The sequence below is a fragment of the Telopea speciosissima genome, chromosome 10 (assembly GCF_018873765.1).
Source record: "Telopea speciosissima isolate NSW1024214 ecotype Mountain lineage chromosome 10, Tspe_v1, whole genome shotgun sequence".
In the NCBI taxonomy this organism is placed as follows: Eukaryota; Viridiplantae; Streptophyta; class Magnoliopsida; order Proteales; family Proteaceae; genus Telopea; species Telopea speciosissima.
The window spans coordinates 51,030,809-51,043,014 of NC_057925.1; the positions used below are offsets into that span (position 1 = coordinate 51,030,809).

Here is a 12,206-nt window from a genome sequence, read left to right on the forward strand (position 1 = left end):
ATCCAAATCGGCTAATTCACCAAACCGATTCCCCCTTCCCAATTCTTGAAACAATGCATATTACCAAACATGTTTCCACTCCAACACAAGTGCTCACCATGAAGCAAATCACAAAAAATGGCTTCTTGCTCAGAAATGCGCCCCCCCCCCCCCCCAACTAAAATGAAAATCTTGTCAAACGAGGCTTTTAATGCTCAGGAAATGCATCAACCAAGCCAAGCTTAACTAGGAGGTCCTGCTACAGAACCTGCATCATTTTTCTAATTATGTTGATGATTTGTCAAGGTCACAACTCATCAAGCCAACTTGGTGGGCTCACAAATTATATTGTAAGAAGAGTTAGCCCAAGCCCCAGGCATTTTCTCCACTGCATCAATAGAATTGAAGGGCGACAGGGGTACCTATTCCGGTGCACAAGAGTGGGCAGCTTAAAGACAGTACATCCAGGAATTTACTGACGGCTCACAGAGCCATTAGTATTAGAGTAAAAAAAGAGGGGGTGGGGGAAGGAAGTAAACGAAGAGATGACATACAGTTACTCATCATCAAAAGCAGGTAACTGGTTTTAGATTAAAAAATGTATTTTATTAGACAACGGAAAAAGAAATGGCATTTCATGAAGAGAGGATCTGAATACAAATGATCAAGGTATCTTTCCTTCCACCAAAAATCCAATAAAGTGAACATCTAAGGAGAAGAAAAAACCCAACGGAAAAGGACCAAAGATGTAACCATCGTACCCAGAATAATATGTGCCCATGAAGCTATTATGCCTGCTCAAACTTCACACAATGGACACGATGAAAGAAAAATGCAACAAGACTAATAGAACAGCTTTCCTTACAAAAAGAAAAAAAAAATGTGACTGATAAAATTCTGAACTATTGTTACCTGGACGATGTTTACATCACTTTGTAAGCAACTGCCCCTCCATCCCAGGGAGGCACAGAGGGCATTTCCAAAAAGATTTGTTCTTTGTGGCACTCCCTAGTGCCCCGTTCATTTGCATTATGGCCAGACTGTCGCCTGCCAGAAAAATAAACACATTTGAGACATTTTTCACATGGCAAGGCAGAAATTTTCTGCTGACGAGGGTGGATGTAGCAGCTAAGTTTGTTCAAAGAGGATTTTCATGTGACGAGTGTTCCTTCATTCAATGGCCAGGTTCACGTAAAAGCAGCCAAAGCTTTCTCATGTTCACCTGGAGGGTAGAGAAGCATTTTCAGATCTAAATAGATTTTCAAAGAGACTGAAAAACAGAAACAAAATTTCCTGCACAATAAAAAACACAATCTTACATGGTGTAAATATATGACTAGTTCCTTCTAGCTTACATTCATATAGCATTTTCAAAAGATGGACAAACGCAGTAAGTGATCATAAAATGAGAGACAGCCCAACTATAACACTAAAAAATGACACCCGATAATTAGCCAGGGCCACAAAATGTAAAAGAAATCCAGCCGCCATGACAACAATGTAAATATATCATTTCTAGGCGAACTTGACAACTATAGGAGTGTAAAACTTTGTAGGTACTGGTATTTTGTTACCATTACCGGCTACTCGGGCATGGCAAAGGATACACTAATTTTTCAAAGATTACATTTCTTGTATTCTCTTATTGGCTTAAACAGTCCGAGACAACATGGCTCATAGTTTAAAATGTCTATTTAACATAGTAATTCTAGTTATCATGTCCATGTTGTACGCATAGTAGTCAAGGCACACCTTGTTGAGACTTCACGAGTTTTCATTGGTTTATGTTCATTGTTTTAGTTTTTATGAAGATGTTTATAATATATCCTATTCTTTGTTTATTATATATTGGTTTTCTCATATTAGGCTATTACTAGTAATTATCTCATATTGCATTGATATTGCTTCTCTGTTGCATATAAGCATTATTATAAAATTATCATTGCTATATTACAAATAGTCATACACCGCATACCTACCAACGCCTTGGGTAGCCTAGTCTTCGTGACAAGTATGGTTGTAGGCACAATCTCATCTTAAGAAGAAAATAGATACATTTGACTTTGGGCCTCTAAATGAAAAAACATAGCGAGACTGACCAGCCATCTTTGGCAGACACCCATAGTGTCTGGCAAAGATACTAGTATCTGGTTCTAGACGGTACACACCAATAGTCATGTGATAACAAAGGCACCAACTAACTTGACAAATAATCAACTGCCGAGAAAAGAGGCAAGGGAGCAACACTGAAAATCAACAATCAAAAATGGAAGGAACCCACTTACCTAGTTGGACTCAGAAGGGAGCTTCAAGTGATGACTCGTCCCAAACTTCCGCACTTCCATTGGAGGCATCCTCACCATCTTCTTCCATTGAAAGCCTTATATATTCTCTATGGGCAAAGCGGTCCCACTCTGTCAAAGTTGGATCTTCCCGTTCCTGTAGACAACATAGCAGCACTCTGGATGTCACTAAAACTGAGCTACCAATTGCCCATTGCTCACACAACTCTACTCATTCTTCTCAGATTTTGGTCACACAATACATGGAAATAAAGGAAAACATCATACCTGACGAATAAGAAATGGATCACGAGTTTCGAAGGCCATGAACTTATTAAGATTGAATAGAATGTTGAAAACATTTCCAGAAAGTTTGCAGCCCTTTAAGTCACGCAATGTCAAATAACTCTCATTCTGCAAGAAAAAGTGTGTTAGTAATGGACTCACTTCAATTTGAACCAAAAGAAAGGAAGATTCAAACAACCAGGTTAAAAACAAAATGCAACCTCTGGCCCAATCATGTCAACCATCTGGCATAAAATATCCTCAAAAAGCACAGGTTCTTGGGCCATACATTCCATCCGATGCAACTGTTCCTCATAAAAGAACTGCATTTCATTAGGAGTGAGAACTCCATTTCCATCCAAATCTATACACTTGAACCTGAAATATGAAATTCAAGGGTAAATTATATTTATTTTAGGCGGTGAATGAGCAAAAGGATACAATGTAACAAAAAAACTTAAAACATAAACCACTTTGCAATTTTTAGAGCAAATCACTATGAGGGGCAGCAATACTAATCTCAATCCTCTATGAAAATCAGCATCAGTAAAATCAGAAAAAGGCCACTGTGAGTAATTTCTCTTGCATAGGTACATACATATCAGTACCTAGGCATTGCTCTCACATCTAAGAGAAACAAAAAGACCCTGAAAGTTTATCTTATCTTTCAAGCAAAGATTCTACTCAACAGACATTTATCTAAATAACATTTAAATCCTAAAAGTAGCATTATAACAATGAATGGGAGTAATAATTAGATGCGAGTATCCCATAGTTGTCAAGGCACCGCCTTGGCATCCAGGCAGTTTTGCTAGGGTCAAGACGACCGTCGCCTTATTGCAAGGCGCTTTGCACTGGTTTTATTGGTATGGAACATGGTTTTTATATTTGCTATTTCATTTACTTAAGCTATTATTCATAAATAAGAACATACCCCTTATTTGAATCCAATAAAAACAGTTAAAAAATCAAATTCCAAAATGATAAAAAGTCAAACAACCCCCCCCCCCCCTAATTCAAGAACAAAAACTAAATTTTCGGCAGTAGGTGAAGTTTTCAACTGGCAAATGTTGGGGTTTTTCTCAAATCTAATTCTATAAATTTTAATAACGTAAAACATTGCTAAAAACCAAAAGAGGTAAATATTCATTTGTTTTGATATCTAAAAAAATATTTTCATTCAGAGAGATTTTGACAGCATTCGCGCACACCAAATAAGGTTTGACCGGAACATAACTCCTTCAATATAAATAAGATTTAAGCAATCTTGGATTTATTGAAAAGCTGGTGTTGTGCTCTACCTAATACAAAAAGTCTCATGTAAAAATAAACTCATTTGACCTGTCAAACTACTTTAAGAACAAGAACATTTTCTACATTGAGAGCAGTTTAATTACTTATATATAAGATCATATTTTCTAAGAATAGTATAAACCAAATGTGGGACTAGGTATACCAGGACAATGACCAATTCCAAGAACAGTATAAACTAAATGTATGTTTTGAATGTTTCAAACTTCAAATAGCTTGCTTCTTCAGTTCTGCTGTTTTCTAGTTCTATGTTGATTTTTAATGACTTGATGTGGCTTAATACTGATTTTTTATGACTTGATGGGACTTAATGTTGATTTTTTATGACTTGATGTGGCTTATGTTGTTTTTTGATGACTTGATGTAACTTAATGTTGTTTTTTATGACTTGATGTGCCTTGATGTTGATTTTTTATGATATAAGTATATATTGTAGCATAATAGATATGTTAGAAAAGAGGGGAAATAAAAAGTAACACTTGGGCGCCTTGGTCGCCTTAGCGCTTAGGCACCCTCCACCACCTTGGGTCGCCTTGCCCCCCTCCACAACTATGGAGTATCTACTGCTAATGTGGAGGATTGCATTACAAAGGTTGATGAAGACGCAGTTAAAGCAGTAGTACCATATGAGGTCATAATTAAGGAAGACTTCAAGTACACTCTGCATGAAGTTGTCACCAACCCTGATGCTATTCTTACCAACTGAGAATTTGCTAAGTTTGTGATTCCCCCTCACTACTTTGAAAAAAAACCCCCTCCCAAGGTCAAAGACTTTATTCCTAACATCCCTACATCACTAGAGTTCTGTTTCGGAATGGTCAAAGTTGTTACTCACATGTTGTTTCTCCCTTGTCACTGCAAAACCCAAGGTCGAGTTTTTTTCAAGCTGGAGAGAATTGATGCAGTTAAATCACCTAAATGGGCTTATTTTATTAGAAATAAGTTTTGGATTGAATTATATATTTGTTGAGTCTATGGTCCAATGGGTCACTTTAATGGGCCAAAATTAGGGGGAGGTACGAATACTTGATTTACTTTATTAGGTTTAAGCTACATTATTTAAGTTAAAGACCTTTAACTAGTGTAGAGGGTTTCTTTTTAGTTTCCTATTGGCTATGTAAGCTGGGTTAGACAAGTCTCTTACTGAGGTAGGGAGTCTTTTTTTTTTTAAATAGACTGCTTGTAGGCTATTTGGCCAACTAGCGATTTTTATTAATGAAGCGATGATTGTTGCCTTTTTGCTGCTGTCAGACTCGATGTAGAGTGAGAAACTCTTGGAATTGGAAAGATTCTAATATATGCTTGTTGATGGAAAATCATAGGGCATATCCCCTTCTCTATGTTCTGTTTTCCCTTCTGAAAAAAAGTGTCCCTCTGCACAAGGCTCCCGCTACTACAGAGTCTATTTTCCATTCTCAAGTAGTATTATTTCATCTACTGTTATTGGTGATTGCTGAAGTTGATTTACCCTGAGTTTGGAAAGGCTGATCATCAAATTTTATTGTTGTTCATATACTGTTCATATTGAGATTTAAATCACAGCAAGGGATCCCCAAATAGAGGCTGGTGGCAGCCCCGTTTTTGGGGCCTTTTGGCTAAAATCGAGATTGGCAGTGAAAGGAGATTTATCCCTTGGATTCTGCCCAGACTTTAGGGATCATCACATAAGTGACCTTCAACTAAGGATTTAGTCAGATCAGAGTTGCTGATCTGCTGATGTGAAAAATTTATACTGTTTTGATTGTTGACTCAAATCTTACCATTGGAACGTTACTGTATTCTGGGGTTTTCTAATTCTAACAGTTTATGATCATTGACCAGATCTGAGTTCCATTGGAATATTGGATAAAGTTGACTTTGACCCTATTGTTGACTTAAATTCGGTTTTAGGGTTTTCTTCAGATTATGTTAAAAGGGATGTGTAATCTGAACCTATCTACCCCCCACCAGTATCCTTTCATAAATAGATGAATAAATAGGTTGTTAATTATCAAATATGTGAGAAATGTTTCGGTAAGGAATAGATTTCTTATTTAGTGGGTATATTTTTCACATGGCGACTCGGTTGGTGTTCAAACTTTATGAAAAGTGTCTTCCAAAATGAAGTTTTAAAGATGTGTTTTCCAAATTGAAGTTTTAAAGATGTGCTTTGCTTATCCTCTAATCCTTCAATTCTCAAAGCAGGGAGTTCATGCCTGTGTTAGAGTTTATGTTGTTAGGGGTACTATTGTCACTGGTGTCACCGTCTTCTTCCTCCTCTTCTCCTCCTCCTTTCCCTAGCTGTTAATCCTTGTTCCTTTACTGGAATTGATCCATTCCTAGTTTCTAACTTTGTATCAGAGCTGGTTTGAGAGTCGACCAAGCTCATTTGTTCTCTTCACCTCTCTTTGGAACCCCAGGAAGGTAGAGAGTTCCATTAGAGGTTATACTATGTAAGATACTATACATAGAAGATTTATTGGAGATCCATTCTCCAACATAAGACCTAATGAAGATGGTTTGAAGGTGTAGCAGACGATGGAAGTTTTAGAAGTTCAAGACAGCATTACCGCCAGCCCCTTCTTTTCTGTTATGATTCTCTCTCATCAAGCCATCATTTGCGATGGCGAGGCTGGTTAGAATCGCCCAGCAGTCTTCTTTCAAGTCCCAAGGGACTCGGTTTGTGAAATGCAATGGTTTGGGAGCACATCTCATCATCTCTCAGCCTCACAGGTACCGCCAGATTCTGGTCTACCTCTTTGTTTCATCTGAAATGCTTTGCAGTTTGGTTGAAGATCTGTTTATTTGAAAGTTTTTTGGTAATGATGAAGTGAGGCTAAGGTGCACAAGGTGTATTTGCTTTGATTATCTTCAAGAATCTACTGTTTGTTTACCTGCTGGTTTCATTTCTTTTGGTAGAGTGTACTCCCATTTGTTTAAGATTTTACAGTGGTGTGTTAAGTGTTTGCATATCATGACTGGGTCTGGATCTGAGGTCAGTGGACCTGGTGAAGCTTCATCTAGTGGTTTGGGTGGTACTTACCCCAACATGACTCCATTTGATAACCCCAATACCCAAATATCTCTTGTGAAGTTGGGCAATACCAACTATTTGGATTGGTCTCACTTTGTGCAGTTGCCTTTGAGAAGTAAGGGGAAACTAGGGAACATTACAGGTTCTATCAAAGCACCTGCGATGACTGATCTAGTATACCTGGAATGGGAGACTGAGAACTCCACCGTCATGACCTGGCTGATTTTCTCCATGAAACCTGAGATAGGTAGGAGATTTATGAGAAAGGAGACTACAAAGGAAATTTGGGACAGTGTATCCAAGACTTTTGACCAAGTGGGTGACTCGGCAAAAGTTTATCAAATTCTCCAAAAAGTCATCACTATGAAACAAGGTGTCCAAAGCATTTCTGAATATTACAAAACTGTCATTGGTCTCCGGAGGAATATGACCACTATAGGGACCTCCATTTGTCCAACTCTAAGGATGAAGCAAAGGTGTATAGGACACTTGAGAAGGACAGTGTCCTTATTTTACTTTGTTGGCTTAATCCAGAATTTGAGCCAATCCAATTGCAGATCTTGGAGCGGCGACCTCTTCCATCCTTAGATCAAGTATGTAGCTACTTACAGAGTAAGGAGACTAGGAGAGTGTCCATGGACATTGTACCATCCCTGGAGAGATCTGTACTTACTTCTAGTTCTCACAGAGATTGGCGAGGAGGAGGGAGAGACCAAGGGCCAACCCGTGGAGATAACAGAGAGATTTAAATGTGATCATTGTGAGAATCTGGGGTACACTAAAGAAAGATGTTGGGTCCTTCAATGTCAACCCCCTTGTATGCGTGGTGGATTCAATGGTACTCGTGGTGGTAGGAGAGGAGGTGCTAGAGCCCACACTGTTACAGCCGAGGCCGAATCATTAGAACTACAAGTTGACCCTGATTCCCTTTCTAGAGAGAATATTGCAGCACTATGCATGAAGATGTCTTGACTAGGCCACTCTTCTACTGCTCCTGCAACATCAGATTCTTCAGCCTCGGCCTGCAAGCCTCTACATCTACACCCTCTTGGGTCATTAAGTCTGGTGCCACTGATCACATGACTAGTATGTCTCAATGTTATGAAACCTATTCTATTTGCTCTGGTAAGGATAAGGTTAGAGTTGCCGATGGTTCCCTTTCCTCTATTTCTAATAAGGGTAATGTTCGAGACACTTCTTCTATCTCTCTTGATTTGTGCTTTATGTCCCTAATTTTACCACTAATCTATTGTGTGTACGTTATCTAACCAAATCCTTAAATTGTTGTCACTTTCTTTCCTTCCTATTGTCTTTTTTAGGATTTGGTGATGAAGAGGATTATTGGGAGTGGACGTGAGGAAAAATGGCTCTATCTGCTCGAGCCTTGAACACCTGTTTTGCCTACTGCTCAATTCTATGTTTGTGGCTAGAGTGACAGTAGTACCATGGATTCTGTGATGCTTTGGCATCAACGTTTAGGCCACCTATATTTTGTTGTAATGAGAAAACAATTATCTCATTTGTTTACTTTTTTTCCTTCTTCTCATGTTTTTCAGTGTGAACCATGTATGTTTGCTAAACATTGTCATCCATCTTATCCTTACCAATATTGTACATTCTGATGTTTGGACCTTGGGGACCTGCTCCTCACTACCTCTTTGTCTAGATATCGTTATTTTGTTTCTTTTGTTGATGACTAATCCTGGTCCACTTGGACTTTTTTGATGAAACAAAAAAGTAATATTTATGATGTTTTCAACAATTTCTATCAATTGATTTGTACTCAATTTGGTACTCGCATCCAAATAGTTCATCCTAATAAGGGGGGAGAGTACTATTAGAGTTTATGTATTAGGGGTACTTTAGTCCATGTCTTTGTTATAAGTCACTAGAGTTGTAATTTTTAACTTTTATTTCTTTTTATCTTTTACCTCCCGAAGGAGGTCTTTGTAATTCCCTAAACTGTTTTAGTAATGTAAAGTAAATAGGTGTTAGGAGAATACTCTCCTAACACACACGATTCCCTCATCCTCTCTTCTTCTCTTCTTCTCTTCTCTTCTCTTCTTCTTCTCCTTCTTGCTGTAAAGCTCTCCTCCATTACCAGAATCTATTCACCTTTAAATCCTAACTTGGTATCAAAGCTAGGTTTGAGAGTCGACTAGGGTTCTAGCTGCCTTATATCCTTCTTTGGAACCCCAGAAAATGTGGAGGGTTCCAATAGGAGGTTATACCATATAAAGAAATACACAAGAGTACTCTAATGAAGTTCTCTCATCATCAAGAAGGTCATACACAAGAAGTTTGAGAAGTTTGAAGGAAGACACTGGGCAATTTGCAGCTCAAATCAAAGAAAGACAGCCCAGATTACAATTCCGTGAACAGTAACCCGAGAACTGAAAATGCTCTTCTTCTTCCTCATCAGAGCTTCGTTGGAGGTGGTACTTGGCCCATTCAAGTTGTCTTAGGGTCCCCTTTCAGACCCCCACAAGCTTGGTTGCAAAGGAAGACAGCCCAAGGTCTGCAACTCCTTTTTTTGGCTCCTACTACAGTAATTCCGCCAGCTCTGTTTCTGCTTCTTATTTGACTTTTTTTTTGGAAACCAATGCATTGAGATGGCTATTAGTTGATAAGATTGAAGGTCTACATCTTGTTACACTTGTTGGGTATTATGCACTGAGGTTCTTTTGAAGTTTTTTGGCTGTTATCTGGTGTATGGTTGCTGTGAATGAAGTTGGGCTGCACATGAGGTGTTTGATTTAATTTTTGTGAAGGATTTATCCTCCTCCTTTACTGTTGTGACTACTTGGGCAGTGTATTGCCCCTTGTTTGCTAGATATCTTGCATGTGTTTGGGTAGAGTTTACTCCCCATTTGTGCAGGACACCCTTCTGATTTGGTGGGCAATGTATTGCCCTTTGTTTGCTGGATATCTTGCATGTGTTTGGGTCGCGTTTACTCCACACTTGTGCAACACAACATTCTGATTTGTTTGGTTTTTTGGTACCATGTCTACTATTTCTGGGGCTGATTCTGAGGTCAGTGAACAAATTCCGGCTAGTGGTATCCCCACTATGGCTTCCTATGATAACCCCAACACCCAAATATCGGTTGTGAAGTTGGACACAACCAACTACTTGGACTGGTCTCGTTCTGTGAAGATGTCTTTGAGAAGTAGAGGAAAGTTGGGTAATATTGGGGTATATTACTGGCTCTATTAAGGAGCCCGCTACAACTGATCCAGGATACCTGAAATGGGAGACTGAGAACTCCACCGTTATGACTTGGTTGGTCTTCTCCATGGAACCTGAAATAAGTAGGAGATTTATGGACAAGGAGACTGCAAAGGATATGTGGGATAGTATTACCAGGACCTTTGATCGAGTTGGTGACTATGCAAAGATCTACCAAATTCATCAAAAAGTTATCAATATGAAGCAGGGTGAGAGGAGCATCTCTGATTACTACAACACTGTTATTAGCCTGTGGCAGGAATATGATCACTACAGGTACCTTCGGCTGTCCAATTCTGAAGATGAAGTTAAGGTCTACAAGAACCAGGAAGTTGAAAGGATCTTCTCTTTACTTGGTGGACTCAATCCCGAGTATGAGCCCATTCGTCTACAGATCCTAGGGAGGTCTCCCCTTCCATCCTTGGATGAAGTATGTAGTTACTTGCAAAGTGAGGAAACCAGGAGAGCAACCATGGATACTGCACCATCAATGGAGAAATTTGCTCTTGTTTCTAGTTCCCACAGAGACTGAAAGACTGGAGGGAAAGGCCAAGGGCCAACTCATGGAGATCACCGTGAGAGATTTAAATGTGATCATTGTGGAAAACTGGGACACACCAAGGACAGATGTTGGTACCTTCATGGGCAGCCCCCAGTTATGCGTGGTGGTTCATCTGGTGCTCGGGGTGGCAAGCGAGGGGGAGCTACGGCTCACTCTGTGACATCTGAGACTGAGACATCTAGATCCCAGTCTGCTCTTGATTCTCTTTCATAGGATGATATTGCAGCCTTCCGCCGGCTGATGTCCCACATTGGTCATTCCTCTACTAGTTCTACCCCTGGAGGGTCCACTGCTTCTACCTCAGCTCTGCAGGTCTCAACTGCCGCTCCTACTGCTCCCACTTGGATCATCGACTCCGGAGCCTCTGACCACATGACTGGTATGTCACAGTATTATGATTCCTATTCCATTTGCTCTGGCCGGGACAAGGTAAGGGTTGCTGATGGTTCCCTTTCTTCTGTCTCTGGTAAGGGCAATGTGAGGGTTACTCCCTCTATTTCTCTTGAGTCTGTTCTTCATGTCCCTGATTTTGCTACTAACCTATTATCAATAAGTCACCTAACCAAATCCCTAAATTGTTGTCATTTTCTTTCCTTCCTAATGTCTTTTTCAAGATTTGGAGACAAAGAGGATTATTGGCAGTGGGACTGAGAAATGAGGACTCTACCTTCTTGAACCACGGTTACCTGATTCATCTACTGCTGCAGCTTATGTTTGTGGTCGAAGTGACCGTAGTACTTTGGAGTCTGTAATGCTTTGGCATCAACGTTTGGGTCATCCCTCTTTTGTTGTTATGAGGAGACAGTTACCCCATTTGTTTACTTCTTTTCCTTCTTCTGATGTTTTTCAGTGTGAATCATGTATTTTTGCTAAACATTGTCGAACATCTTATCCTTATCATGGTAATAGATCAACAGTTCCTTTTTCTCTTGTTCATTCTGATGTTTGGGGACCTTCTCCCGCTACTTCTTTGTCTGGTTTTCGTTACTTTGTTTCATTTGTGGATGACTATTCTAGATCCACTTGGACTGTTTTGTTGAAACAAAAGAGTGATGTTTGTGATGCCTTCAAGAGTTTTTATAACTTTATCAGTACTCAATTTGGTACTCGAATTCAAATTGTTAGGTCTAATAGGGGGGGTGAGTACATGTATGGGGGGCTCCAACAATTCTTTACTGATAATGGCATTATCCACCAACTGGCATGTGTTGACACCCCTCAACAAAATGGGGTGGCTGAGAGAAAAAACCGCCACTTGTTGGAAATCACCAGGAGTCTTCTATTTGGTATGCATGTGCCTAAGACTTTTTGGTCTGATGCACTTCTTACTGTTGCCTTCCTTATTAACCGGATGCCATCTCCACTCCTTGGCACTCCTTTCTCCTCAATCCTCAGTCTTCTCCTTGCCTCCAAAAGTCTTTGGTTGTGTTTGTTATGTTCATGTCAACAAATCAGCCCGCACAAAGCTTGACCCCAAAGCTCTCAAGTGCATCTTCTTGGGCCACTCCGATTCAACCAAAGGGTATAAGTGTTACCATCCTCCTT

At 39.7% G+C, this 12,206-nt stretch overlaps 1 protein-coding gene across 2 annotated transcripts in view; it reads right to left on the reverse strand.

The window, feature by feature from the left end:
• Positions 1-630: 630 nt before the first annotated feature.
• The window catches only part of LOC122642437 (serine/threonine protein phosphatase 2A regulatory subunit B''beta-like), a 43,902-nt gene continuing 32,326 nt past the window's right edge, over positions 631-12,206 (reverse strand). Inside the window, exons 10-14 of one of the 2 annotated variants that reach the window (XM_043835911.1) lie at positions 2,768-2,924; positions 2,550-2,675; positions 2,265-2,418; positions 1,299-1,325; positions 631-1,201 (exon numbers count right to left, since the gene is read on the reverse strand). In XM_043835911.1, coding sequence (XP_043691846.1) covers positions 2,275-2,418; positions 2,550-2,675; positions 2,768-2,924 — 427 coding nt within the window. In that variant the 3' untranslated portion in view covers positions 631-1,201; positions 1,299-1,325; positions 2,265-2,274. The remainder of the gene's footprint in view (positions 1,202-1,298; positions 1,326-2,264; positions 2,419-2,549; positions 2,676-2,767; positions 2,925-12,206) is intronic. The other variant, XM_043835910.1, reaches the window with a different exon arrangement.